Here is a 23,695-nt window from a genome sequence, read left to right as displayed (position 1 = left end):
GCGGCAAGGCCTTCCGCCAGAGGCCCACGCTCACGCAGCACCTGCGCACCCACCGGCGCGAGAAGCCCTTCGCCTGTCAGGATTGTGGCCGCCGCTTCCACCAGAGCACTAAGCTCATCCAGCACCAGCGCATCCACAGCGCGGAGTAACCCCCTTCACTGCGCCTCGGCTTTGGGCCTTTTGTCGGGGGAGGGGAGCGTGTTCGCTCAGAACACTTACCTCACAGGGTGGTTGTGAGGCCTCTCATCAAGTTTGGGTACAGGCGGGCCCCCCCCCCCCCCCGGCCGGGGCCCCCAGTAGGTGCTCAATAAACAGTAGGCAGAACACGGGTCTGGAAATGTGCCCACTCAGCGCCTCCCCACCTGCGCGGGTCCCTCTGCCCACCCCCGCCTTCCCCCACTTCGGCAACCGTGCAGTCTCTGTGAGAGCCAAGGACTCCTAGCAGCCCCCCGAGGTCTGTGGGTGCTGCCTGTTTGCCCATGGTGCCTTCCACCCTCACAGCCATGGGCCAAGCCAACTGCCAGGTGAGAACTGGCCCGGTTTTCCCCTGCCAGCCAAGATCATCAAGTGCAGTAGAAGTAGCAGACTGGTGCCCAGCAGGCCAGAGCTGGGGATGTTTGTAAAACTTTAAACCTAGGAAGCCATTTCTTAGGCATAAAAGCTAGGTTTTATCTGGAAATCTAGATTCTTTCACGCATGTTAACTACCAGTGGACGCTGAGGTTAGGTTCCCCTTAGGATAGTACCCCAACCAGTCCAGGAATCAAAGTCCACTAGAGGCCCCAGGCCAGTTCCCTAGCCCTCTAGTGATCACTCGCATTCCGAGGGCTGCAGCTGCCGCCAACCCTGGCCAGGTGTGCGACCCCCAAGGGCTCCCCCACACTGGGTGGTGGTCTCTACGAGGAATGTGTTCAGTGGCAAGTCACAGGAAACACAGCTGTTAGCAGCTTCCAGGAAAGTACACATGCTGCCAGTGCAGGTTCGGCGTCTTACACACTGGGCTGGCATCTCTGGAACCCTCTAGACTTTTCCCATGCCACTGCCTCTTGGTCTAGTTACCTTACCCTTCCATCCCGTTGTCCAGGCCCTTGACCTAGCACCTCCCCCCACCTCCAACCGGTGGGTACCTTGGGGGTGCCAAAAGCAGGATGAAAAGCAGTGCCAAAGAAAAGATCTTCATGCATCAGGATCTGGCTTGGGACCTAAACCCCACTCTGGGCAGGGGTCAGCCTGCCCTTGGCCTGAGGGGTTCTAAACACAATCTTTTGAGGCTAATGTGTCCAAGCTTCTTCCAGGGATACAGCTGGACTTTGCTACAAGACTGGGGTCCTGAAATCAGGGAAAGAAGATAAGCCAGCCTCGGCCAGAAGCTTCCAATGGTCACCCCAGAGAAGGTGTGTTCCCTGCCTCTTTCCCTCCGCTACTCCACCCCTCTCTCCACCTCCCCCCTGGCCTACCCCTAGCCAGAACCAGGGCCACTCTGGTCAACAGCTCCCCATGTGTAGAGGCACTGCCATGTGGCACAGTCAGGAGGAGGGGAGAGGTCCCCTGGGCCCTATGCCAACACTTACTGTCCTCTCCAACCACAAACGGAACTCTGAGGACCCTGACCTGGGATATACTAATCAGAGGGGAGGAAGGCAGTCACTGGGTCCCTAGGTGGAGGCAAGGAGTCCGATTAAGGAAGGCACACAAACACTGAGGTAGCTAGTGCTGTGACGTTAAGTACTGCCAGAACTTCATAAATCCTGTAACGGATTTTTTTCAAATCCTGTGTGAATTTTATAATCAGAAACAAAGAGAACAAGAAAGCTCACTCATGTTTTGATCATCTTGGTGTCTGAGGAACAGGAAGAGAAATCTGCACACATATGACTAAAGAATTTGAAATTACACACAGGAAAAATTATAACACATGAAAGGCGTGAGCCATCAGGCCAGGGCCCCATGCCCAAAGTCATAAGTCCACGGACCCACCTGCTGAATCAGTCCTCTAAGAAAAAAACTTGAAGTGATGTGAGAGCCCCCCACAAAGGGCCATTTCTGCAGTTGGCGGGGACACCCCTGCAAGCCAGGCTGGGGTTCGTGAACCCAAATGCTACCATACTATCAGCAGGGCTGAGGACTTGCAGAGAATGACCACTCAGCCTCACTCAGCCAGAACCATTGGAGGAAGCCAGGAAAGGAACCCCTAAGGCACTGGTCATCTGGGGAAGCTACAACGGTGTCCAACCAGCCTGTCCCTGGATCATCTGTACCTGAGCCCATACTGTTTGCTCCCAAGCACGGCCTCCCCATGCCACATCCATCCAGTTATTCTTACCCCCAACCCCAAGCTACCCAAGTCTGTCCAATTTTCTCCATCCCCCAGCACTGCTCTGATCCCAGCCACAAATCTCTATAGCCTGGAGGCCCACAGCACTCCGCCTCCCTTCCCTGCCCGCTTTTGCCACTCCTTTCCAAAACAGACCCTAGCTTCTCAGTGACAGGTCCCAGAGGCTATGCTAATACCCCAGGTGCACTTCCACCCTCACTCTTCACCTGTCATATGCTGCCCGATCCATCCAGGTGCCAGCCCCAGCTTCCCTCAGGACCTTTGATATGCTGAGCCCTATGCTGCCTGCCAAGAGGATGCAGGCCCAAAGGGTACAAGCACCCTCACCACTCAACCACCTGTGCCCCTCTGCCATGAGAGTAACAAAGAAAACGCAGGTGCACCACTTCTAATCCAAAACCCTGCCTCAGCTCAGCCATCCCCTCCTCCCTGGTCCAGGCCCCGTGGCCCCCTTTTCCCAGCATTTTGTTACATGGTTAAGTCTTCCCCACTGACTGTGGGAAAGCCATGAGATCAGAGACCACAAGAATCTAGCTTTGGCTAGTGTAGCATCACTTGTCCAGGGAACCAATACCCTATCCTCAGATGGACCTTCAACTGATGAGCCTCAGAAACTGGCCTGAGGACGGACACATGGTTTAGGCTGACCAATAAGGCAACATCCCTGAGACTCTGGCTGGAAACAGAATGGCCATCCCCCCTCACCTGGCGATGGCGTGTACAACAATAGACAGGAAGAGCAGAGTGGCTGAGAAGAACAGAGAGGAAGGGATAGAGGAAGGCTGAGTCTGGAGGGGCCATCTGAGTCCCGTAACCAGCCACGTCTGAAGCCTAAGAACGCGGGGACGGTTGCAGCGTCAGCCCCAAACGTGAGCTGTTTGAGGTTTCTGAGTCCTCATCCTCATCCTGGCACCTCTCCAGCACTCAGCTCTCGAATCGAGAAAGGATGCTGGGATGACGGCACAACCAGAGGCACGAAAGGGGTGCCTGGGACGGTGGTATTGAGAACGGCAGGGCCTAAAGCGGGAACAGTTGGACAGACACAGCTGGGATCAGTCCGTGGAGCCCAGGGACGTCAATGGTACCCGAAAACCCAGAGCGCAGGGGCTCTGAGGAGGCTGGGGCCAAGATCCGAAAAGCTGGAGGCGACGAGAGGGGCCGAGACGGACCCCAGGTCGGGTCTGGGAGGGCGTCAGGGCGACTCCCCCGAGGCGAGGACTGCGAGGACTGCGAGCCTGGGTCGGGGTCGACGGCCGAGAGGAGCCCGTGAGCATCCCTGCCCAACCGGACCGCCAAACTACTCCTTCCACAGTGCTCCAGGCGATGGCGGCAGGTCGCCTCGGACACGGAAGGCGACGTGCAGCGGGAGCCGCTCTCGGGCGCAGTAGGGCCGAGCGGCAAAGCGCCAGCCGCACCCTCCCACCCGGCCCCGGGCCGCGCGCTCACCCGCCTGACGGTTTCCGTGGCGACAGCCGGAAGTCCCCGAACCGCCCCGCGCCGCTTCCTCCCGCCCTCCGAGGCCCGCTGAGCTGTGTGTGACTGGAGTGCAGGCTGGCCGCACAGACGGCGGAAGACCGCAGAGCGTCTCCGCCGGGACTCAGGACCCGCTCCGAGAGGGCCCCCGCCCCACGTCCTATCATCCAGGGTCCACCCATGTAAACTCCCAAAGTGCTTACCACTCTCTAGCACAGTACACCTTTTATTTGCTAGTTTACCTCAGCCAGAATCTCCGCGAGCGGGTTGCCTTTGCGATGGGACACCAAGGGCGCTCGACCCCGCACTCTTTGGGCAAAGCCTATGGCCTCGCCCGGACTCTGGCCCGCCGTGGTCACCCTGCCTCTGTGACCTCCAGGGGCAAGGACCTCGTGAGACCCACCCCCGCCGCGGTCCGCACAAGTGAACCGCGAGCGAAGTGACCTGCGTCTGCCCTACTTAAAGATGGCGGCGGCACCGCCCACGCCTGGACCCGCGAGCGTCCCCGGAAATGACCGCGGGACGGCCTGCACGAACGGAAATACCCGAGCGCAGCCGAAAAAGTCTGAATAATCAAGACCTATCGCTGAGCAACGCGGGGCGGTGGCGGCAGCAGCGGCGGCTGCGCAAGCGCACAGCGCAGACCGGGCGAGAAGAGCCGAAGTGGGCAAGCGGCGGAAATATCCGAAGCGGTGGGGCGCCCGAGGCCGTTGCGGACCTCCGCGCCGAAGCCGCTGCTGCCGCGGAAGCCGAGCCTCTTCTAGTACACGGCAGCCGCCACCGCGGCCGCCGCCTCCTCCTTCCCCTCGAGCCGCACCCCCTCGCGGTGGGAGCGAGTGAACAGACAAGCGGCGCGGCCGCAGCTGAGCCTGAGGGGACCTAAGCGGGCGAGGGGGAGGAGGGAGCGGCCGGGTGGGGGCGGGGCCGAGCGGACCCGAGAAGAGCCGAGTCGACCCGAGCACCGCCGAGCGAGCCCGAGGCGCCGGGCCAGGCCGGAGCCGGACTACGGGAGCCGACGCGGGCCGCGCGGTGGGCGCGGAGCGGCGCGGCAGGCCGGGCGGGAGGCAGCAGCAGCGGAGGAGGCCGCGAAGGCGGGTTCGAGTGGCGGAGGCGGCGCGGGTGGCGGCAGGGGGCCGGGTGGCCGGGGTCCCGGGCCCCGCAGCGGCGGCAGCGGCGGCGGCGGCAGGATGATCAAGCTGTTCTCGCTGAAGCAGCAGAAGAAGGAGGAGGAGTCGGCGGGCGGCACCAAGGGCAGCAGCAAGAAGGCGTCGGCTGCGCAGCTGCGGATCCAGAAGGGTAGGGGGTCGGAGGATGGGGGTGGGGGTCGGAGGTCAGCGCTTGGGGTGGGGTGATGTAAGAGTCAGGAGTGGGATAATGCAGTCACCGGGGGTCAGAGATGTCAGAGATGTGGCCGCAGATGTGGGGTCGGAGGTTAGGGCCTGGGTGTTGGTGATGGGGGATCAGGAGTAATGCAGTCACCGGGGGGTCAAAGATAGGGGGCCGAGTATGGGGCACTTAGGATACGGAAAGCCAGGCGTCTTGCATTAGGGACCGAGAATCAGAGAGTCAGGCAATGAAGGGCGAGTAGGAAGCTGGAGACTCCACAGAGCATGGGGGTCAGATTGGAACATGGGTGATAGGCAGAGGAGATTAGGTAGGTGGTGGGCCAAGGATTGGGGATAGAAGTCGGAGAGGATTTAGTGAAGTATCTTGGGGTCATTGGGAATCTGAAAGTGAGATGCAGTGAAGTAAGTTTGGGGCACTGCAATTTGTGGGTCGGGGGGTCACATGGCAATTTGGGGTTTGGGGTGACACGTGGAGGAAGGAAGAACAGTGTGTGCCAGGGATTGGAGATGGGAGTAGGGTTGAATTTAGGTTATCATCCTGGAGGTGCTGGGAATCTTAGAGGCTGCTTAGAGGGGTACAGGAATGGGAACTCACATGTCTGAGGATCGGATGGGTCCCTGAATTTAGGATGACAAGCAGAGAAGAGGAGGGACGGTGGGGATGGGATTGGTGAGGGGATGATGGGGGGCAGGGTGAGCTTGAGTTTCGGTGGACGGGGGGTAGCAGCAGTGTCCACTAGAAAATGGAGTTCTTGGCTGGAGATCCTGGTGTTTGGGGTAGTTGGAGGCTCTTGGGGGCCACACAGGGGTGGGGGAATTGGGGAGCTGGGTTGGGGGCACCCAGCTGTTGGGTGCTGAGACTTGAGGATCTGGATTCGCAGGAGTTGGAACTTACCCTGGGCCAGGAGATAGAGCATAGCCACAGTTGAAAATGCATGTTTGAAGCGTGCTGTGGATCTAGAAGAGCCTGCCTGGAAGCAGAAAGAGCAGGGAGAGGGTTGGGGCTGTGGGGCACAGCCAGGACAGAGCCCTGAGGGTCCTGGAGGAGGCCATGAGTGCTCTGCTGGCACTTGCACCTGCTCTGAGTGCCCTCCTCTCTCCCTCGCCCTCTCTTTGTTCCCCTTCTCTGCTTTGCAAACCCAGACATAAACGAGCTGAACCTGCCCAAGACGTGTGACATCAGCTTTTCAGATCCAGACGATCTCCTCAACTTCAAGCTGGTTATCTGTCCTGATGAGGTAAGGGCTCAGTTGGACTCCCAGGTATGGGGCAGTGGGGGGAATACCTTGAGTTGGGAGACCTGGTTTACCTGCCAGGCCCTGCAGGATGGTGTCCTAAAACTTTTCCTCTTTCCCCTCGCAGGGCTTCTACAAGAGTGGGAAGTTTGTGTTCAGTTTTAAGGTGAGTCCGGGGTGGGCAGGGATAGAGGCAACAGCTGAGGCCCACCCCAGCCAGGCACTGCTAAGGCACCTATCTATCTTCTCTCTCTTCTTGGAGCCAGGTGGGCCAGGGTTACCCACATGACCCCCCCAAGGTGAAGTGTGAGACGATGGTCTATCACCCCAACATTGACCTCGAGGGCAACGTCTGCCTCAACATCCTCAGGTGAGGGCCCTGACTTTAGATTGCACAGGCCTCTGTCCCTTCCCTCCCTCTTGTGGTCTGCGGTTTTCTATCTCTTCATCTCCACATTTTCTTCCTCAAGTCTTGACCTTAGCTTTCTCCTTGGCCTGTCCCGCTGTGTGCCCTCCCCCTAGCTTCTCACGTCTGCACTGTCCTGTGCCCTGGGCCTGACCTGTTTAGTCCCAGCAGGCTCTGTGTTGGCCGTCCACTCACCAGCCCCTGACCCTGATTCTCTGTCCACAGAGAGGACTGGAAGCCAGTCCTTACGATAAACTCCATAATTTATGGCCTGCAGTATCTCTTCTTGGTGAGTAGGGGTGGGTGGGAGAGGCTGGGGAAGGTTGGCCCTCTCTGCTCTTAGGGCCTGTTGACCCCTACCCATACCGGCCACAGGAGCCCAACCCCGAAGACCCACTGAACAAGGAGGCCGCCGAGGTCCTGCAGAACAACCGGCGGCTGTTTGAGCAGAATGTGCAGCGCTCCATGCGGGGTGGCTATATCGGCTCCACCTACTTCGAGCGCTGCCTGAAATAGGGTTGGCGCACACCCACCCCTGCCAGGGCCACCAGCCCCGGCGTCCCCTGCAAATATTTATTGGGGGCCACAGGTGGGGGGCATGGGGTGGCCGGTGGGGGAACCCCATGCCCTGGCCTTGCCTCCCCTCCCTGCCACCCGCTCCTAGTTATTTTTTTTTTTTTTAACCACCATGTGATTAAGGTCGGCGCTGCCTCCCCCGACCCGCTCAGCAATGGGAAATGAATTGGCTTGTCTAGCCCCCAGCTGGGTGCTGTCCAGCCCCCCACTCTGGGCTCTGGGGTGGGTGGCCAAGGGGACTGGGTGGCTGGGGCTCGGGCACCCCACCCCTCCACCACTGGAGGTCCCACCAGGCTATTAAAGGGGAATGTTACTGCATGGCCTCCGCCTCTTCCTTCTGTGGGGGTGGGAGGGGCAGGTGATGTCCACCAGAGCTCTTGCAGCAGGAGTGGCGGGGGATGTGTAACTGGTTAGAGGTGGCACTGGGGCACCCCTCAGGAGGCTACCCAGTGCCTGAAACAGCCCTGGGGGGCAATAGGGGGGACAACACCCCAAGCCTCAGGCTGGGTGGGATGAATCCCAATATGCGACCATCGAGGGGCAGGACCAGTAACCACTCACTTCCTGCTTGATAAGCCAGTATAGAGGAAAGTCCGTGCCATCTCCAGCTCTGCCCCCTCCTGCCATGACTGGATCCACCAAGAACCCTCCCTGGTGCTACCAGGTGCCTGAGATCCAGAAACATTAGGGAAACGTCGGGGTCTGTCGGATGAGCTGGACCCTCTAGTGGGTGCGGTGGTGGGATCCGGGACCTCTGGGGTGGCCGGGCGCAAGGCGCCCGAAGATGCACCAACCCAACGGGGACTGGGAATCCAGGCCTGGCTGGGCTGGAACCTATGGAACACCCTCAGACAGGCCCCCAGAGAGACGAAAGCTTGTGCGCATGCGCCTGGATGCCGGCCTGCTCGCGCACGCGCCCTCTTGTCCCCGCCCATCGTTCCGGGTGCCGGTGGGGCGTGTGACGTCAGACCATTTCTTCCGGAAACGGCGGCGACGGCAGAAAGAACCGAGGAGCTATCGTTAGTGGGTGCGCCTGAGAGCCGAGTGAGAGGAGCGTAACCCGGAAGCGGAAGCGGATTCCCGTCCCAGCTTCGGTGAGTGGTCCCTGCTGGGCCGCGGGTCCCGGGTGGGTGCGTGGGCGACGGCCTACGAGGGTCTCTTCGCCGGGGTGTCGACTGCCTCGCCCGTCCACGGGACCGTAGCCCCATCATCGAACCACCTTGTTCTCGGTGTGCGGGCCTCCCAACGCCCCCCAGGTCGTCCTGAACAAGGCGCCCCATCGCCCATCATCCCGTTCCGGGTGTACAGGGGTCCCCACGGACCCGTTTTTTCCAGATCCTCAGAGCTCCCCAACATCCATCATGTCCTTAGTGTGCCGGGTGCCCCAACTCCTCACAACCATATTGTTCGCACCCAGGTTCCCTCCCCGTTCAGGCCCCCCCCCCCCCCCGCCAGTCCGAATGCTAATTCGTAGGTTGTCAGCTTCAGAACCCCTCCCTATATCCACTTTGTTCTTGGCACGCAGGCCCCCACAGTTGCCCTGTCCTCGGCGCTCAGGGTCCACATGCCCCAGTGCATCTTCACACAACCACTTCCCTTCTCAGTCCATCAGACTCCGGGGCCTCACTGTGGTCTGGAGAGAGGCTGAAGCCTTGAACCTCCTTTGGGGCACTATGATGAAGGGCTGGGGTGGGTATGTTATGGATGACTTTCAGATCTTGCTGACCCCACTTGTACCCATGGGGCTCCTTCAGTGTTCCAGGCTAGGTTTTGGCCTTCCATTAATGCTTCCTCCCCCTGCTTACCCCTCTGCATTTTGCAAGCCCCCGCAACTACCCACTCCCATACACATTGTGACTCTGGCTCTGCTTCTTGCCCTTTCTCTGGGGCCCACACCACTTTGCACCTAGGCTTCACACTTGTCACAGGCCCACTGGTGGGCTCCTGCTACCATGGATTTGTTGTTTGGGCGCCGGAAGACACCAGAGGAGTTGCTGAGGCAGAACCAGCGAGCCCTGAACCGTGCCATGCGAGAGTTGGACCGTGAGCGACAGAAGCTAGAGACCCAGGAGAAGAAAGTCATCGCAGACATCAAGAAGATGGCCAAGCAGGGCCAGATGGTGAGCTCAGTTGGGCGCAGGCTGGGACACAGGGTTAGGTGCTGTGGTTTGGTCAGGCACTGCTAGAACAGTGGAGCGTGACAGGACACCAACAGGTGCTCGGAGAGAAATTAAGGGTGAGCGGGGCTTCCCTATTTTGGGTATCCAGAAAGGCTGTCTCCCAGGTGATATCAGAGCCACAAACCTTGAGTAATGAAGAGGATGAGCCTGTGACGATCCAAGCAACCACAACATATCAAACAGATGAGGCAGCAAATGTTCCAGGAGGGAGTGATAGGTGAGCTCAGGGTAGACAGTAGGCCACACCAGTTGAAATCATGGGCTACAGTGGGAGCTGAGTCAAAGGATTTAATGCAGGAAGATCAGTAAAAGAAATGGAGACAGTCTGAACCAGTAGGGAGCAGAGCCTGTGACAGGTGACAGTTTGAACCTGAGCAGCTGAGTTGAAGAGGTTCCGTTTCCCAGGATAGGCAAGGCAAGGAAGACGTTAAGGGAAGTCGAAAGCTGAGCTATGGATAGATTTATATTTGGGATAAAGTGCTTGAGGTATGAGCCTTTGTGAGATGGAAGGAAAGAAACTTTTCAGCCAGGAATAGAAATTCAGGAATAGGTACTGTAAGTCAAGGGAGTGTGACTTTAGATACCGAGGGAAAAGGGTGCCTATATAGAGTGAGCCCAGCCTTCCTTCCAGAGTCTATGGGTGAGAGAGGTAAGTATACAAAGGAACCGGTGGAGTGGTGACCCAAGACGCATGAGGATGAGGTTGGGAGGAGGGAGGGGGCAGTGACCACATGTAAATCTCTGAAAGCATCAGCTGGAATGGTGCAATGGGAGCAAGCATGTTCCTTTGGCCCACTCCCTGTCACGTTTGTCCACTTCTCAGGATGCTGTGCGTATCATGGCAAAAGACCTGGTGCGCACTCGGCGTTATGTGCGCAAATTTGTGTTGATGCGGGCCAACATCCAGGCTGTGTCCCTGAAGATCCAGACACTGAAGTCTAACAACTCGATGGCGCAGGCTATGAAAGGGGTCACCAAAGCCATGGGCACCATGAACAGACAGGTGCGCCTCTCCTATTCCCCCACCCTCCCCCCCAACTAACCCCCAACTAACCCTCCCCACACCCCACTTGCAGCTGAAGTTGCCTCAGATCCAGAAGATCATGATGGAATTTGAGCGGCAGGCCGAGATCATGGACATGAAGGAGGAGATGATGAACGATGCCATTGATGATGCCATGGGTGATGAGGAAGATGAAGAAGAAAGGTTAGGGGACACCAGGTTTGGGGAGGATGGGGATGGATGCACATGCCTGGCCCTCACAAAGGTCTTCTCTCTTCCCAAGTGACGCTGTTGTGTCCCAGGTCCTGGATGAGCTGGGATTGAGCCTGACAGACGAGCTGTCAAGTGAGTGCACCAAACTTTGGGCCCTGTCCCACCAAACAGTCCAGAAACAACCCCTGACCCCCCTGCTCCCAGCATTATTCCTTTCTACAGGAACTCTCCTAACCCCCCCTCTCTGTAGACCTCCCCTCCACCGGAGGCTCACTCAGTGTGGCTGCCAGTGGGAAGAAAGCAGAGGCAGCAGCTTCAGCCCTAGTAGATGCAGACGCAGACCTGGAGGAGCGGCTCAAGAATCTGCGGAGGGACTGATTGCCCTATACCACCCTGGGTGGGAGGTGGGCAGTGGATGCCCAGCAATTTCACTGTACTTCTTCTGTAATAAACGATTGGACAATGGTTCCTAGGCCTGTGTTGACTGGCCTGATGTGGGCCAGGTTGGGGTCCCTTGGCACAGGTCACATACAGGGCTTGGTAAAAGGGCAACTGACATGCATGGCAGAAGACGGAGTGCCAGATCCACTGGGATGTAGGATAAGGAAGGCTGGATTGCTTCCCAGTTTGTGGCAGGAGTTGACAGGTTGTCTCTCCAGGACGTTCAGGGTTTGGGAGCTTAAGGTCATCTGTGTGCTCTGCTTCAACACCCTTCCCAAAGCCTCCAGTGCCTTGGCTCAGTGCCTTGGCCTCTAGTGCCTATCACCTCCAAGACCACGGGCTTCCCAGATACCCTGAAGTCTGGGCTCATCTGCCAGGGATCCTCAGCCCACCCAGCGCACTGTGGTGCCATCTGATTATGAGAAATGGTTACACCCAAGTCCAGGAAGTACTCAGGAAGAATGGCTACCATGCAGCATATGTATCTGGGGCTACACCCTGCCTGCCCAGAGCAGCCCAGGCATTACCACCTACAGGGGCACCCAAAACCCTCCAGCCAGCATGTGCACCATGTGACCCTCCCATCCATCTGAGGCACTCTCTACATTGGAAGGGCCAGGAGGGATGCTCTCCTCTTCCCTACTCCCTGGACACGAAAATGGCTGAAGACAAGTGCCCCACACCTACTCCATCCACCAGGGCACGGTGAGGGAATTGCAGAGACCAGGCCCCAGGACCACTGCCCCCCTCCCGCCCCCGCCGCAGCCCCAAAAAAGGCCTGAGGAACTGGTGAAGTTTTTATTAAATCCACATAAGTAAAAACCATATCGTGAAGGACTGGGGGATGGGGCCACCAAGAAGTAGGAGCCAGGCCACCAGAAGGGGAGGTTGGGGGGGTGGGGGGGATTTGACAGGACAGAGAACAAAGTCAGGCCGGGTTGGCCTGAGCGGCCACAGACTCAAGGGCCATCACCAGGACCACTGGATAGCTCCTGGGCACTCAGGCCAGCACCAGGCAGGCTCAGCGGCGGGGGCTCCACCAGCACAGCTGAGAACTTGGTGTCACCAAAGGCCTCGTTCATGCGAGTCTCAAAGAAGCGCTGCAGACCGATGATGGACTGCACGTCTGCCTTGTCCTAAGCCGGGCAGATAGCAGTGGCTGGGTCCTAGCTCTCCCTCCTCCCACCTCCCCTCGCCCTGCCCCCAACCCCATTCTCCCCAAGCTCACCTCTGTCAGCTTGTTGAACTGCTTAAACATGCGGCCCACATCCTGGGCAAACTCCTGGGGGGAACTATAGGGGGGTGACAACTTCTCCTGGAGACGGGCACGGATCAGGGTTAGGTCCAGGGTGCCGCCTGGCTGATCCTGCAGACAAAAGCCACAAGCTAAAGATGAGGCAGGGCACTCTCTCCCCATACCCTCCCTTTTAAGTCCCAAGACTCACCAGGGAGAAAGTGGAGTCAGTAGCCAGCTGGTGCAGGGGCCGGCAGGGCTCATGACAGAACAGGGCCAGCAAAACACGCTCACACTTCTACGGACAGGACAGGGGACATCAGAGCCACAGAGGGAGGGGGAGGGCTGCTGAGCAAACTCCTCAGGGATGGCCCCCCCCCTCACCTGCTGGTTGGCTGGCGAAAGCTTGGCCACCACACCGGTGCTATCACCACCATCCAGGCTCAGGCTGCCATCCTCCTCTTTCAGATCGGGTAGCACATGGCAAAGAGAGCAACTCCACTCCTCCCTGGATGGAAGGAGAATGAGGAGCTGCAAAGGACCTGGCCCAGCCCTCCACCCTGCACAGACCCCACACAAGCCTCGCACCCTGGCACATCCTGCAGGGCAGGCAGGTGGCAGTCCAGGTGGAAGCAGAACTCGCACTGGTTGCACATGACCAGATCGCCTGGCTTCTGGCAGACACGGCAGATGGTGGCACTGTCATCCAGGGCACCCGGGCCACCTGCTGGGGCTGAACTGCCCTCTGGAGCCACCACCTCCAGACCTGAACTGGTGCTGCCACTGGGTGAGGCCAGGCGTGGGCCCTCAGCACCAGGACCCTCCGCCAGGGCCATCAGCACAGGCTTGGTCTCAGGGCCCTCAGTGGCAGCAGGCGGGGCTCCGATGGCAGCCTCTGTCTCTTCTTCCTGCAAGGACGTAACAAGGTAATATGGCGCTCAGCAGGGTGCATGCAGATCTGGGTGTTCCGTCTCCCACTCACAATCACCTGAGGCAGGCTCACCTTGACTATGGCCATACCAGGCAGAGGCGGGGCCCCAGGGGCCCCGGGCGGAGCAGTCCCAGGCTGTCCAGCTGCAGCAGCTGCAGCACCACGCTCAATGACGATGAGATTATAATCCTCAGTGGTGCTGCCTGGGAAGACCTTGAAAACTGGTGGCTGACTATCAGCCGTGAGATCCAGGTCCAAGCGCTCGAGGCTCACCCGTGGCACCTTGCGCATGAGGCCACTCACCTCGCCCTCACCTGAGCGGGACCTGTGGGTGCAGGTGCAGCACAGGGTCAGCACACCCATCCCTAATCCCACCTGGCTCCACCAAAGGATAGCCAAACTCACCGCTTCACGCCTGACACATGGGGCTCTGCACTCGAATAAGGATCGTCTGCTTGGAAAAAACATAAAAAGAGACAGCAAGTTAGGGATAAACCTAGAGCACTGAAGCTCTCCCACCTACAAGGCACTCACCTGAGCCAAAGCCATAGCCTTCCTGCACCTCCATGGGCTGTGGGCAAAGTAGGTGGTCCTCAGTGGGCAGGTGTCCCATAGGACCCCGTGCCCCGCCCCCGCTCCCTACCAGGGTTCCCCCGCCCCCCGCTCACCTGGCTGCTGCCAGAGCCCTGCTTGCTCAAGGGCCCTGGAGCCCGAGGAGGGGCCATGGACGTAGGGCCTGTTGAGTTGGTGCCAGGACGCTCTGCCACGATCTTGCCTGCAAAAACGAAGTAAAATCAGCAGGAGATGACCCAGGGTCTGGAATAGTAGCAATATGCAGCAGGATAAAAAAAAGGACACACCAAAAGCCTCTGCACTCTTGGTCCAGGCATTGAGGTCCCACTGGAACTTCATCTCGCCGTGTGGCTCCACAGGGTCCACAATCATCTTGAGGGCCCGATGCAGCTGGAAGTAGATCTGGAGATGGAATAGTACATGAACACACAGAAAACAAACAAGGCTGCAGGGTGCTGAGCAGCACCTGCCTGGAACCCACCACCTGGGTGCCCACCAGCACACACCAGCTTCTTGGAGAGCAGCAGGGCCGTGTTGTTGTCACTCTCCAGAGCCCATGAGGCAAAGCGCAGGATATGTTCCTGGTGCTTCTGGATCTTGGTCATGGTCCAGTGTTGTCGCTCCAGGCGCTCCTGCTGCCCTTCAGTCACCTTCTGCAGGTAGAGCGGAGAAAGCAATGAAGGAAAGCAGACACCAAGGATGGCATCAATAGCCAGCAAAGGATGCCAGTCCCCAAGACCCTCCCACCATAGATGGGGTCTGCAGCCAGCAGATGGGACCCAGAATCCCTTCCCCACCCAAACGGTGTACCTGGGCATCGTTGACCAGTACACGGCCCCGCTTGTTCAGTTCCTTCATGATCTGCAAGATGGCCATCTTAACATCCACCTGCACACGCTTCTGTACATCAGACACCTGGCGGATCCTGGAGGGGGGGCGCAGGGTGAATCAGGTCAGGAACATGCTCCCCCAGGACTGCCCCCAACTATGGCCCTGGCTTCCACACTTACGAGCTGCGAACCTCCTTGGTGTTCTTCTGCAGTGTTGCATGCTTGTCCCCGAGGCGCTTCACCAGCGAGGCCAGGAGCTTGCGCTGGTTCCTCACTGCATCTTCCAGGAACTGATATCTGAGAGCAGACAAAAGTGGGCCTCGGTGCTGAACATGAGAACGAACAGGCAGCACCCACCAGCATCCTCAGTACTCACTGGTGGTCCTTATGGGCATTGAGCTGGCAGTCCCGGCAGGTGAGGGTGTCACAGCTCTCGCAGAACAGCACGAGAGGCTCGTGCTTGTGCACGTTGCAGTACACTGTACGCTCACCATCCCTTGACTTGGCTGGCCCTGGGGAGTAGAAACCGTGAGTCTGAAGCTCATCCTCAGCTATCTCCACCTCAAGTAGTAAACAGAACCTGAGGCCTCACTTCCTGCCTGTCCTGCAAGCCTGGGCTGTCTGCTAGGAAAACTCAAGGGCCCTGCAGCAATATCCAGGGAAAAGCACAGGCCTTTAAGACCAAATCCTTCCTTTCAAAATACTCTGCCCCAAGCCTGACCCAGACAACCACTCCCTCCTATCAGCTTGTGACCTGGATAACAAAGTAACAAAGTCTCAAGACTTTGGCAGAGACCTCCCACTTGCTGTTCTGTCTACTAGAACCTTCCCCAGGTGGACACTCAGAAGAGCTCCTCCACCTTGAAAAACCCCACTGCGCTCGATTCCTCCTCCACTCGCAGCAGGTTCTGTCCAGCAGAGAAGGGAACTCTGGCTATTGCGGCATCCAAGCACAAAGAACGTTTGCTCGCTGGCACAGAGAGAAAGCAAATCAGGGACTAGAAATACTGTTCAAGCACAGCTTCCTCAGCAGCCACGCCTTGGTGACCTCCCCTCTCTTGAATAAGACAAGTTCACAGACCTCTTACCACGCAAAGGCCTACAAGGGATCCAGGCTTTGCAAAGCCTTCTGAAGATAGAAGACGTGAAATGTCAGACCAAAATCCTCATAAAGGTGTCAGGTCCCCTCTCTCTGAAGGGAGAGTTCTGGTACTTACAGTAATACCGCCCAAAAACCAATACCACCACCCCGCCCCCAACCTGTCACCGTTACAAAGCTGCTTGAGACCATCTATCCCTCTTTCCTACCCAATCCCAAGTACATCCTGGCTACACCGTCCCAGCCCAAGACCTATGACTGAGGCGCAAATCAGCCAAACCATGGGTCCTCGAATACCGCCCCCCTCCCTCCTGCACTCTGCCCTGTGCCTGAACCCAGGACCTCCTACAAATCCCTGCCCTTTGTTCCTGATTCCTCATGCCCCCATAGCTACCACTTCCATCCTTATCTTCCTGCCAATACTATCCTCTAGGACTGAAAAGCAACAGTTTAACTACCAAAAGGACACTCATAGAGTGTTCTGGAACTAAAACCAGGATAAACTCCGAAAACTCCCAAGCCCTTTTCTGTGCCACCACCAGCACTTACAGAAAAGTCTGCAAATACCTACCTGAGCTGAACTTTAAAACACGTATGACCCGAAGTTAAAACACTTCTAAGACTCACTCTCCGTGATGGCCTTGAGGGCCCTTGCAAGTTATCAACACAGTGGTCCAGAGGCCTCATTTTCTCCTACAGAGCCTTAACCAAGTTGCCAGGCCAGGCCCACCCCTCCACTACTGGGGCTTATCATCTGTGTGTATGTCTTTGGGGGGGGGGGGTCTTGCCTGAACCCTCAGTGCACCCCCACCCTGTGGCCTTTTCCCTCCCACTTGGACCCACAGAGACTACACACCTGAGCCCCAGACTCCCCATTTCTAAGTTCTGCCCTCAGACCCTTCAGGTAGTACCCTCCAAAAAAGCTTCCCTGGACCCATCCATCATTTGTAACTAGCACCATGAACAACTGAGAACAAACGGCAGATAGCCAAGGCTCTCCCCTCTGCCTTGCATACCAGTGGAGCGCACGGTGTGGTCCTTGGTGTACTTCACCCGCTGGTGTGCCTCCACACACGTCTCACACAGCGGCTCAGAGCACTCCACACAGTAGCTGGTGGCAGGGGCATTATCCTCACAGCTAGTGCAGCACTGATGGGCAAAGGCAGAGTAAGAAGAGACAAAACCGCCGGACAGGTCCACATCTGCACCCCAAATAACCTGAAGCAAAGTGTAGCCTTCACCTAGTGTCTACAGTCTGCCCAGAGCCTTGCAGTGTGAGAAGAATAAAGGCTGGAACTAGTACCCTGTCCCGAGGCCTCTCAGGGGTTGCTGGGGCAGGACGTACCTGATTTGCATCCTGCGAGTCTGTGGCAGCCTTGCTGCCACTGTCACGCATAAAGTAATTCTCCACAATGTCTTTGGAGAAGCACTGCTGCTTGCACACCGGACAGTCCACCACTGCCAGAAACAAACAAAAAAAATAAAACTGTTGCAAGTTCACCTCCAAGCTATAACCCATCCCCCGACTGAGCCCAACCTTCATCCCAAAAAGGGCCAGAGCCTCTCATCAGGAAGCAGAAACCCCAACCCTGCTTTGATCGCACTTGAAGCGGAGACCCCATCTCAGCGCCCAGCCCAGAACCCACTGCCATACCCGATCCGGCCACGCACTACCCGGCTGCCTATCCGTCAAGCTCAGGCGATCCCCCACCATCGCCACGCTGGGAACGGACCCCCAATACCCACGCCGAGTCGGGATCAAAGGGTGGGGGGATGGGCCGCCCCGGCCCGACCGTACTCACCGGCGCCGTCGCCCGCCGCGCCGCCATCCCCCGAGCTGTTGGCGGCGGCGGGCGCCGGGGGCCCGAGGCAGGCACTGCAAGCCGAATGCAGACAAGGTAACAAGCGAGGCTCCCTCTCGGGGCGCAGGCGCTCCCGGCACACACCGCAGTGCTCCAGCAGCTCCAGCGCCTCGCCGCCGCCCCCCGCGGGCGACGAGGCCGAGGCCGAGGCCGAGGCCGCGGCCGACGAGGCGGCGGCGCGCTTTTCGCCGCCAGCAGAGCCCTCGCCCGGGCCCGGGCTGCCCGAGGCGGCCGCCGCCGCCGCCGCCGCGGAAGCCGCCGCCGCCGAGGCCGCCATTCACACGCCGCCGGGGGCGCCCAGGGGGGAGGAGGGGCGCGGGGCCCGCCGCGCAGGCGCAGACGCAGACGCACTCGCCGCCAACGGCTGGGCCGCCGCCGCCGCCGCCGCGAGGCCGAGCGCCGCCACGCGCCGCCTGGGCTACCGCCCGCTGCGCGGGGGGCGCTGTCGAAGCCCGGCCGGCCGCCGCCTGCTAGCCTCCCGCCGACGACGACCGCGCTTCCTCTTCAAAGGCCGCCCAGACACCGCGCCACGCGCCACGCGAACAACCGCTCGCCCGCGCGCCCGCTCGCAGAAAGAGCCGCGGCCGGGGGGCGGGACAGAAATAACTGGCGCCGACGCCGCCGCGCAAGCGCGCTGGGCGTCTTGCGCCCGGGGGCGGGGCCCGGGCCGAGCGCCCCGGGCGAGGCCGCGAGTACGCACGCGCCTGAACCGGGTCTTCCTACCTCCGCCGACACCGCCTCGGCGCCGCCTGTGCGGCAGGGGCGGGGCTATTGACATCACCGCCGCAACATTGTACGCGGGCGGGGCGCGCGCACCTTTCCTAGCTCGCGCTAGCCCTCAGGCCCCAGCCCCTGGCCGCCGTCCTGCGCAGGCGGGTTGGCAGTCCGGGCCACCACCTCAATCCCCGCCCCTTAGGCCAAGGCCGGAGACGCCTCCCGGCACGGCGTCTGCCAGCGCCGGGGAGAGACGCTGGGTCCGGAGAGAGAGGCGCAGGGTCCCGGTCCCAGGAGGACGTCCCCTTGTGAGCCAAGTGGCTGACTTTGGGGTTTTAACCGTTTTATTGTTTGACAAGACAAACACTGAAACCTGCCTAAAGCAAATAAATTCCAAGGGGCTCCAGAGCAGCAAATCCTGCTGCCCCGCAAACGACCCCTTCCCATCTTTTAGGCAGCCGCGGCGCTGACTTGGATGCTTTTCCGGGTGGGCGAACTGAATGAACCTCAAGAGTGGGTCAATTCTAGGGAAGGAGGCAGGGTCGGGGCGCGGGGTGGGGAGGGGGACGTGAATCCCGTCGGAGAAGAAAGCAGAATCTGTAGGGAGAATCCTATCTGAGGGAGGAAGCAAGATCGGTGAAGAGAGGAATCCGGCCTCACTTGGAGGCGGGATCTGGGCGGGGGGCGGGGGAGTCCTGTCTGAGGGAGGAAGCCGCATGTCTGGGGAGAATTCTGTCGGATGGGGAGAACGAGGCCTGTGAGCGGTGGGGGCGTCCTGTCTGAGAGAAACGGCCTTTCTGTGGGAACCCTAAGAGGGAAGCAGAGTCTGGCGAGAATCCTGGGGGCTGGGCAGGGTCGGTGGGCGGGGGGGGGGGGGAGAGAGAAGGCCTGTCCCGGCTGGGAAGCAGGGCCTACGGCGGAGGCGGACAGCTCCTGTTTGATCCTGTTTGAGGTGGGAGCGGAGTCTGGGAGGGGATCGCGTCCGAGGAAGAAAGCCCGAGGGAAGCGTGCCTCGCAGCTGGTCCGTGGGGGGGCCTTGGCCCCTTTTGCAGGGCTCCTTGGTGCTGAGATCTCTAGTTCAGGACAAGGCTAAAGGGGACAGTGGGGGGGGGGGGGGGGGCTTTGGGGGGGGGGGGGAGGGGGGGGGGGGGGGGGGGGGGGGGGCAGCTTTTGAGAGGATGCTTAGAGCATGCTGGCTGGCGAGTCTGGCCCCAAGACCCTACTCCTCCGCGTCTCTGCATCCAAACATAAAACCTGGGGGCTGAGCCGAGCGCCCACGCGTGGGGGCGGTGGAGGCGCGTCTGGCCCCACTGGGCGGGGTGTGGCCTTTGTTCCCGAAGGGGGCTGGGGGCCCGTGGGGCTTTGTCTCTGCGCCTGCCTTTGTTCCAGCCCCGCCGCAGCCCCCAAAACCGGGGGCCCGCCCCGCCCGCGGAGTCGCGGCCGGCCCCTCCCCGCCCAACCCACCCACCGGGTCCGCGGGGCCACGCCCCCCGTTGAGTGGCCCGCCCCCTCATGCTGCTCCCCCAAGGCCCTGGCCTCAGACCCTTGCTTCCTTTCTCTGGTAAGTGGGCAGGAAAGTTGACTAGTGCATGGGGTGAGGTGTGGCATCCATTAGTGATAGTTGCTGAGCATTTTCCACAACCCCACCCCTCCCTGTGCCCCAGATCATAGGTAAGGGGGCAAAGGAACTAACATACCTACCCAAACCTCTGGGGCAGACACTAGGGTCAAAATAAGAAGGTGATGGTAAAGACTGTAGGAATGGACTCTCCCAGAGGACTACCTCCAAACGCCTGTGGGTCAGGGTAAACAACTGCAGAGAGCCTGACCAGGCACTGAGAGAACAGTGAAGTGAGGGGTGTCAGAGATAGCTGGAGGGAGCCTAGAGGTTGCTCAACAGCTCGGTTGGGATGGGTCCTCCAGATTGCCCCTGGTTATGGGCCCTTCAATAGACTAGCAGCTGACCCTGTGGTTTCAGCGGCTCATGCTTTTCTCTCTAAACAGTACCTCCTTATCCCTGGGCCCAGTACTTTCTGTCCCAGTATATGGCAGCCACACAGTCAGGGTATAACCAGGTGCCAGCAGTAGGCCTTGAAGATTCCCTCTACCATCTTACTTACCAGGTACCAGGCCACTGCCAGTTCCATTCACCAAATGTCCGCACCAAGTCTTCCGGAACTACTGCCAGGACAACACTGGGGGGAGGAAATCAACTGGGAACCAGGCTCAGGCAGACTAAGAGAAGCACAAGGGGGCACCCCAGGACAGGTGGAGAGAGAGTAGGCATCCAGGTGGGCAAGACCAAGGCAGAAATCTTGCTCAGATGTGTATGGCAGGACATGGGTACATCTTGGCTCTGTACCCTCAGTAGGCGAGACCAAGTAGTCAGTGGCACCTTCTGTTCTCATCCTCTGTGCTCCTTGCTCACCCTTTCAGCATCTCACCCTTCCCAGTCCTGGACCACTGGAAACTGTCTATATTATGACCTTGCAGACAGAACTCAAGGGATAAAACAAGGTGTAAGAGTCACTCAGACTGAACCCAGGCCAGCCATGGCCTACCCACTGCTTCTTTTGAGCACCCACCTGCCAGCAGCCCTCTCTCTTTTCCCCCAAACTCAACACCTGCACCTGGCTCTCCCTGGAAACTTCAGGTGTCACCGCCAAAGCCACTTCCTGGGGAGGTCTTGTGGCTGCTTCACTTCAATCCCTTTCTCCATCATCACAGATTCCATTTGGGAACTGGGCAGTTGTGATAGTTGTACAACATCAGGAATGTACTTAATGCCACTGAATTGTATATTTGTTGTTCTTGTTGTTTTGAGAGAGAGAGAGAATGCAAGCGGGGAGGGGCAGAGGGAAAAGAAGAGAGACTCCTAAGCAGGCTTCACGCTCAACACGGAGCCTGACTCATGGCTTGATCGCACCACCCTGAGACCATGACCCAAGCCAAAATCAAGAGTCAGATGCTCAACCAACTGAGCCACCCAGGAGCCTCATGTATATTTTAAAATACAGTTGACCCAGGCGCCTGGGTGGCTCAGATGGTTAAGCGTCTGCCTTCGGCTCAGGTCATGATCCCAGGGTCCTGGGATCGAGTCCCACATCGGGCTCCTGACTCACTGGGGAGTCTGCTTCTTCCTCTCCCTCTGCCTCTCCCACTGCTCATGCTCTCTCTCTATATATATATCTCTGTGTCTCAAATGAATAAATAAAATCTTTAAAAAAAAATAAATTTAAAAAAATAAAACACAGTTGACCCTTGGGGCACCCGTCTGGCTCAGTTGGTAGAGCATGCTACTCTTGATCTCATGGTTGTGAGTTGGAGCCCCAAGTCGGGTATAGAGATTACTTAAAAATAAAATCTCTAGGGGTGCCTGGGTGGCTCAGGTCATGATCCCTGTGTTGGTCGTGGGCCTCCCTGCTCAGCAGGGAGTCTGCTTCTCCCTCTCCCTCTGCCCCTCCCCCCGTTCGTACTCTCTCTTGCAAGCTCTCTAATAAAAAAATGTATTTTTTTTTTTAAAAATCACAAGAGGGCGCCTGGGTGGCTCAGTCGGTTAAGCGACTGCCTTCGGCTCAGGTCATGGTCCTGGAGTCCTGGGATCGAGTCCCGCATCGGGCTCCTTGCTCAGCAGGGAGTCTGCTTCTCCCTCTGACCCTCCTCCCTCTCGTGCTCTCTGTCTCTCATTCTCTCTTGCAAATAAATAAATAAAATCTTTAAAAAAAAAATCACAAGGAAGAAAAAAAATACAGTTACAGTACTACACCATATTTATAAAAAAAAAAATTAATGGGGTGCCTGGGTGGCTCAGTCGTTAAGCGTCTGCCTTCGGCTCAGGTCATGATCCCGGGATCCTGGGATCGAGCCCCGCATCGGGCTCCCAGCTCTGTGGGAAGCCTGCTTCTCTCCCACTCCCCCTGCTTGTGTTCCCTCTCTCACTGTGTCTCTCTCTGTCAAATAAATAAATAAAATCTTTAAAAAAAAAAAATTCACATGTAAGTAGACCATACAGTTAAATCTCATGTTGTTCAAGAGCCAATTGTAGTCAAAATGGATTATGCTTTGTGTATTTTAACACACACATAAAAATCAAAATTTTTTTAAAAGAATTTATTTATTATTTATTTGACAGAGAGAGAGAGACAGCGAGAGAGGGAACACAAGCAGGGGGAGTGGGAGAGGGAGAAGCAGGCTTCCCGCGGAGCAGAGAGCCCGATGCGGGGCTCAAACCCAGGACCCTGGGATCATGACCTGAGCCAAGGGCAGATGCCCAACGACTGAGCCACCCAGGCGCCCCTAAAAACCAGATTTTGATGAGAACCCTGGTCTGTCCCTGCTGATCTCTGACCTCACCACTTGGTTCCAGCCACACAAGCCAACCTGTTTGTTGTTCCTACCTCAGTGCCTTTGCAGTTGCTGTTCTTTCTACCCAGAATGTTCTTCCCCACTGCTTTCTGGCTGGTTCCTTCTCTTCCTTCATATTTCAAGTAGAGAGAATCAAAATTGTTTGGGCGCCTGGGTGGCTCAGTTGGCTAAGCAACAGCCTTCGGCTCAGGTAGTGATCCCGGAATCCTGGGATCAAGTCCCACATCAGGCTCCTGGCTCAGCGGGGAGCCTACTTTTCCCTCTGACCCTCTCCCCTCTCATGCTGTTTCTCTCTCTCAAATAAAGTAAATAAATAACTAAATAAATAAAATCTTAAAAAAAAAAAAAGAATCAAAATTGTGCTCACTGCTGCATCTACTTTGCCTAACCCAGGGCCTGCCCCATAGTAGGCACTCAGTAAATGTGTAAAAGGACAAAAAAGAAACAAAATGGGGGCATCTGGATGTCACAGTTGGTTAAGCGTTCGATTTGGTTTCAGCTCAGGTCGTGATCTCATGGCCCTGAGATTGAGACTGGTGTTGGGCTCTGTGCTGAGCATGGAATCTACTTAAGATTCTCTCTCCATCTCCCTCTACCAGTCCCACTCATGCTCTCATCCTCTCTCTCTCTCTAAAATAAATAAATAGGGGTGCCTGGGTGGTTCGGTTGGTTGGGCGTCTGCTTGGTGGGGAGTCTGCTTCTCCCTGTCCCTCTGCTGCTCCCCCTGCTTGTGCTCTCTCTCTGTCAAATAAATAAATAATCTTAAAAAAATAAAATAAAAAAGGAAACCCAGGATCCATTAGCACTCACTCCCCTTTCACTCTCCCACCAGCCCCTGGCAACCACTAATCCACTGTCTGTTTCTATGAATTTTTTTAAC

The 23,695-nt window shown here is 57.9% G+C and overlaps 5 protein-coding genes across 8 annotated transcripts in view; 3 read left to right on the top strand and 2 right to left on the bottom strand.

Moving 5' to 3' along the window:
* MZF1 (myeloid zinc finger 1) overlaps positions 1 to 273 on the top strand; it is an 8,993-nt gene extending 8,720 nt beyond the window's left edge. For all 4 annotated transcript variants that reach the window (XM_034986184.1, XM_034986183.1, XM_034986182.1 and 1 more), the window contains one exon: positions 1 to 273. This exon is cut by the window's left edge and continues 1,020 nt beyond it. In XM_034986184.1, coding sequence (XP_034842075.1) covers positions 1 to 149 — 149 coding nt within the window. In that variant the 3' untranslated portion in view covers positions 150 to 273.
* LOC117997787 (tigger transposable element-derived protein 1-like) overlaps positions 1 to 4,213 on the bottom strand; it is a 30,075-nt gene extending 25,862 nt beyond the window's left edge. Inside the window, 1 exon segment of the mRNA XM_034986168.1 lies at positions 4,050 to 4,213. The gene's annotated coding sequence lies outside the window, so the exon portion shown is untranslated.
* A 477-nt stretch (positions 4,214 to 4,690) lies between these two features.
* Positions 4,691 to 7,688, top strand: UBE2M (ubiquitin conjugating enzyme E2 M). The gene is made up of 6 exons (XM_034986442.1): positions 4,691 to 5,103; positions 6,297 to 6,391; positions 6,516 to 6,554; positions 6,655 to 6,758; positions 7,020 to 7,083; positions 7,170 to 7,688. The coding sequence occupies exons 1-6, from the start codon at positions 4,995 to 4,997 to the stop codon at positions 7,308 to 7,310; spliced, it is 552 nt and encodes a 183-aa protein (XP_034842333.1). The 5' UTR covers positions 4,691 to 4,994; the 3' UTR covers positions 7,311 to 7,688.
* Positions 7,689 to 8,307: 619 nt separating this feature from the next.
* Positions 8,308 to 11,238, top strand: CHMP2A (charged multivesicular body protein 2A). Its single transcript, XM_034986413.1, has 6 exons — positions 8,308 to 8,464; positions 9,281 to 9,490; positions 10,374 to 10,553; positions 10,627 to 10,757; positions 10,837 to 10,898; positions 11,017 to 11,238. The coding sequence occupies exons 2-6, from the start codon at positions 9,323 to 9,325 to the stop codon at positions 11,142 to 11,144; spliced, it is 669 nt and encodes a 222-aa protein (XP_034842304.1). The 5' UTR covers positions 8,308 to 8,464; positions 9,281 to 9,322; the 3' UTR covers positions 11,145 to 11,238.
* A 748-nt stretch (positions 11,239 to 11,986) lies between these two features.
* On the bottom strand, positions 11,987 to 18,311 carry TRIM28 (tripartite motif containing 28). Its single transcript, XM_034986097.1, has 17 exons — positions 17,677 to 18,311; positions 17,220 to 17,332; positions 16,891 to 17,023; positions 15,152 to 15,287; positions 14,956 to 15,072; positions 14,756 to 14,870; positions 14,452 to 14,598; positions 14,233 to 14,347; positions 14,041 to 14,147; positions 13,907 to 13,943; positions 13,778 to 13,823; positions 13,445 to 13,697; positions 13,030 to 13,349; positions 12,826 to 12,949; positions 12,653 to 12,739; positions 12,436 to 12,573; positions 11,987 to 12,343 (listed from the first exon to the last, which is right to left on the bottom strand). The coding sequence occupies exons 1-17, from the start codon at positions 18,011 to 18,013 to the stop codon at positions 12,167 to 12,169; spliced, it is 2,502 nt and encodes an 833-aa protein (XP_034841988.1). The 5' UTR covers positions 18,014 to 18,311; the 3' UTR covers positions 11,987 to 12,166.
* Between the last annotated feature and the right edge of the window lie 5,384 nt (positions 18,312 to 23,695).

This window comes from Mirounga leonina, unplaced genomic scaffold (assembly GCF_011800145.1).
Source record: "Mirounga leonina isolate KUSES-001 unplaced genomic scaffold, KU_Mleo_1.0 Mir_376, whole genome shotgun sequence".
NCBI lineage: Eukaryota > Metazoa > Chordata > Mammalia > Carnivora > Phocidae > Mirounga > Mirounga leonina.
The sequence above is the reverse complement of the archived record's forward strand: the minus strand, read 5'-3'. Positions and strand labels throughout refer to the sequence as shown.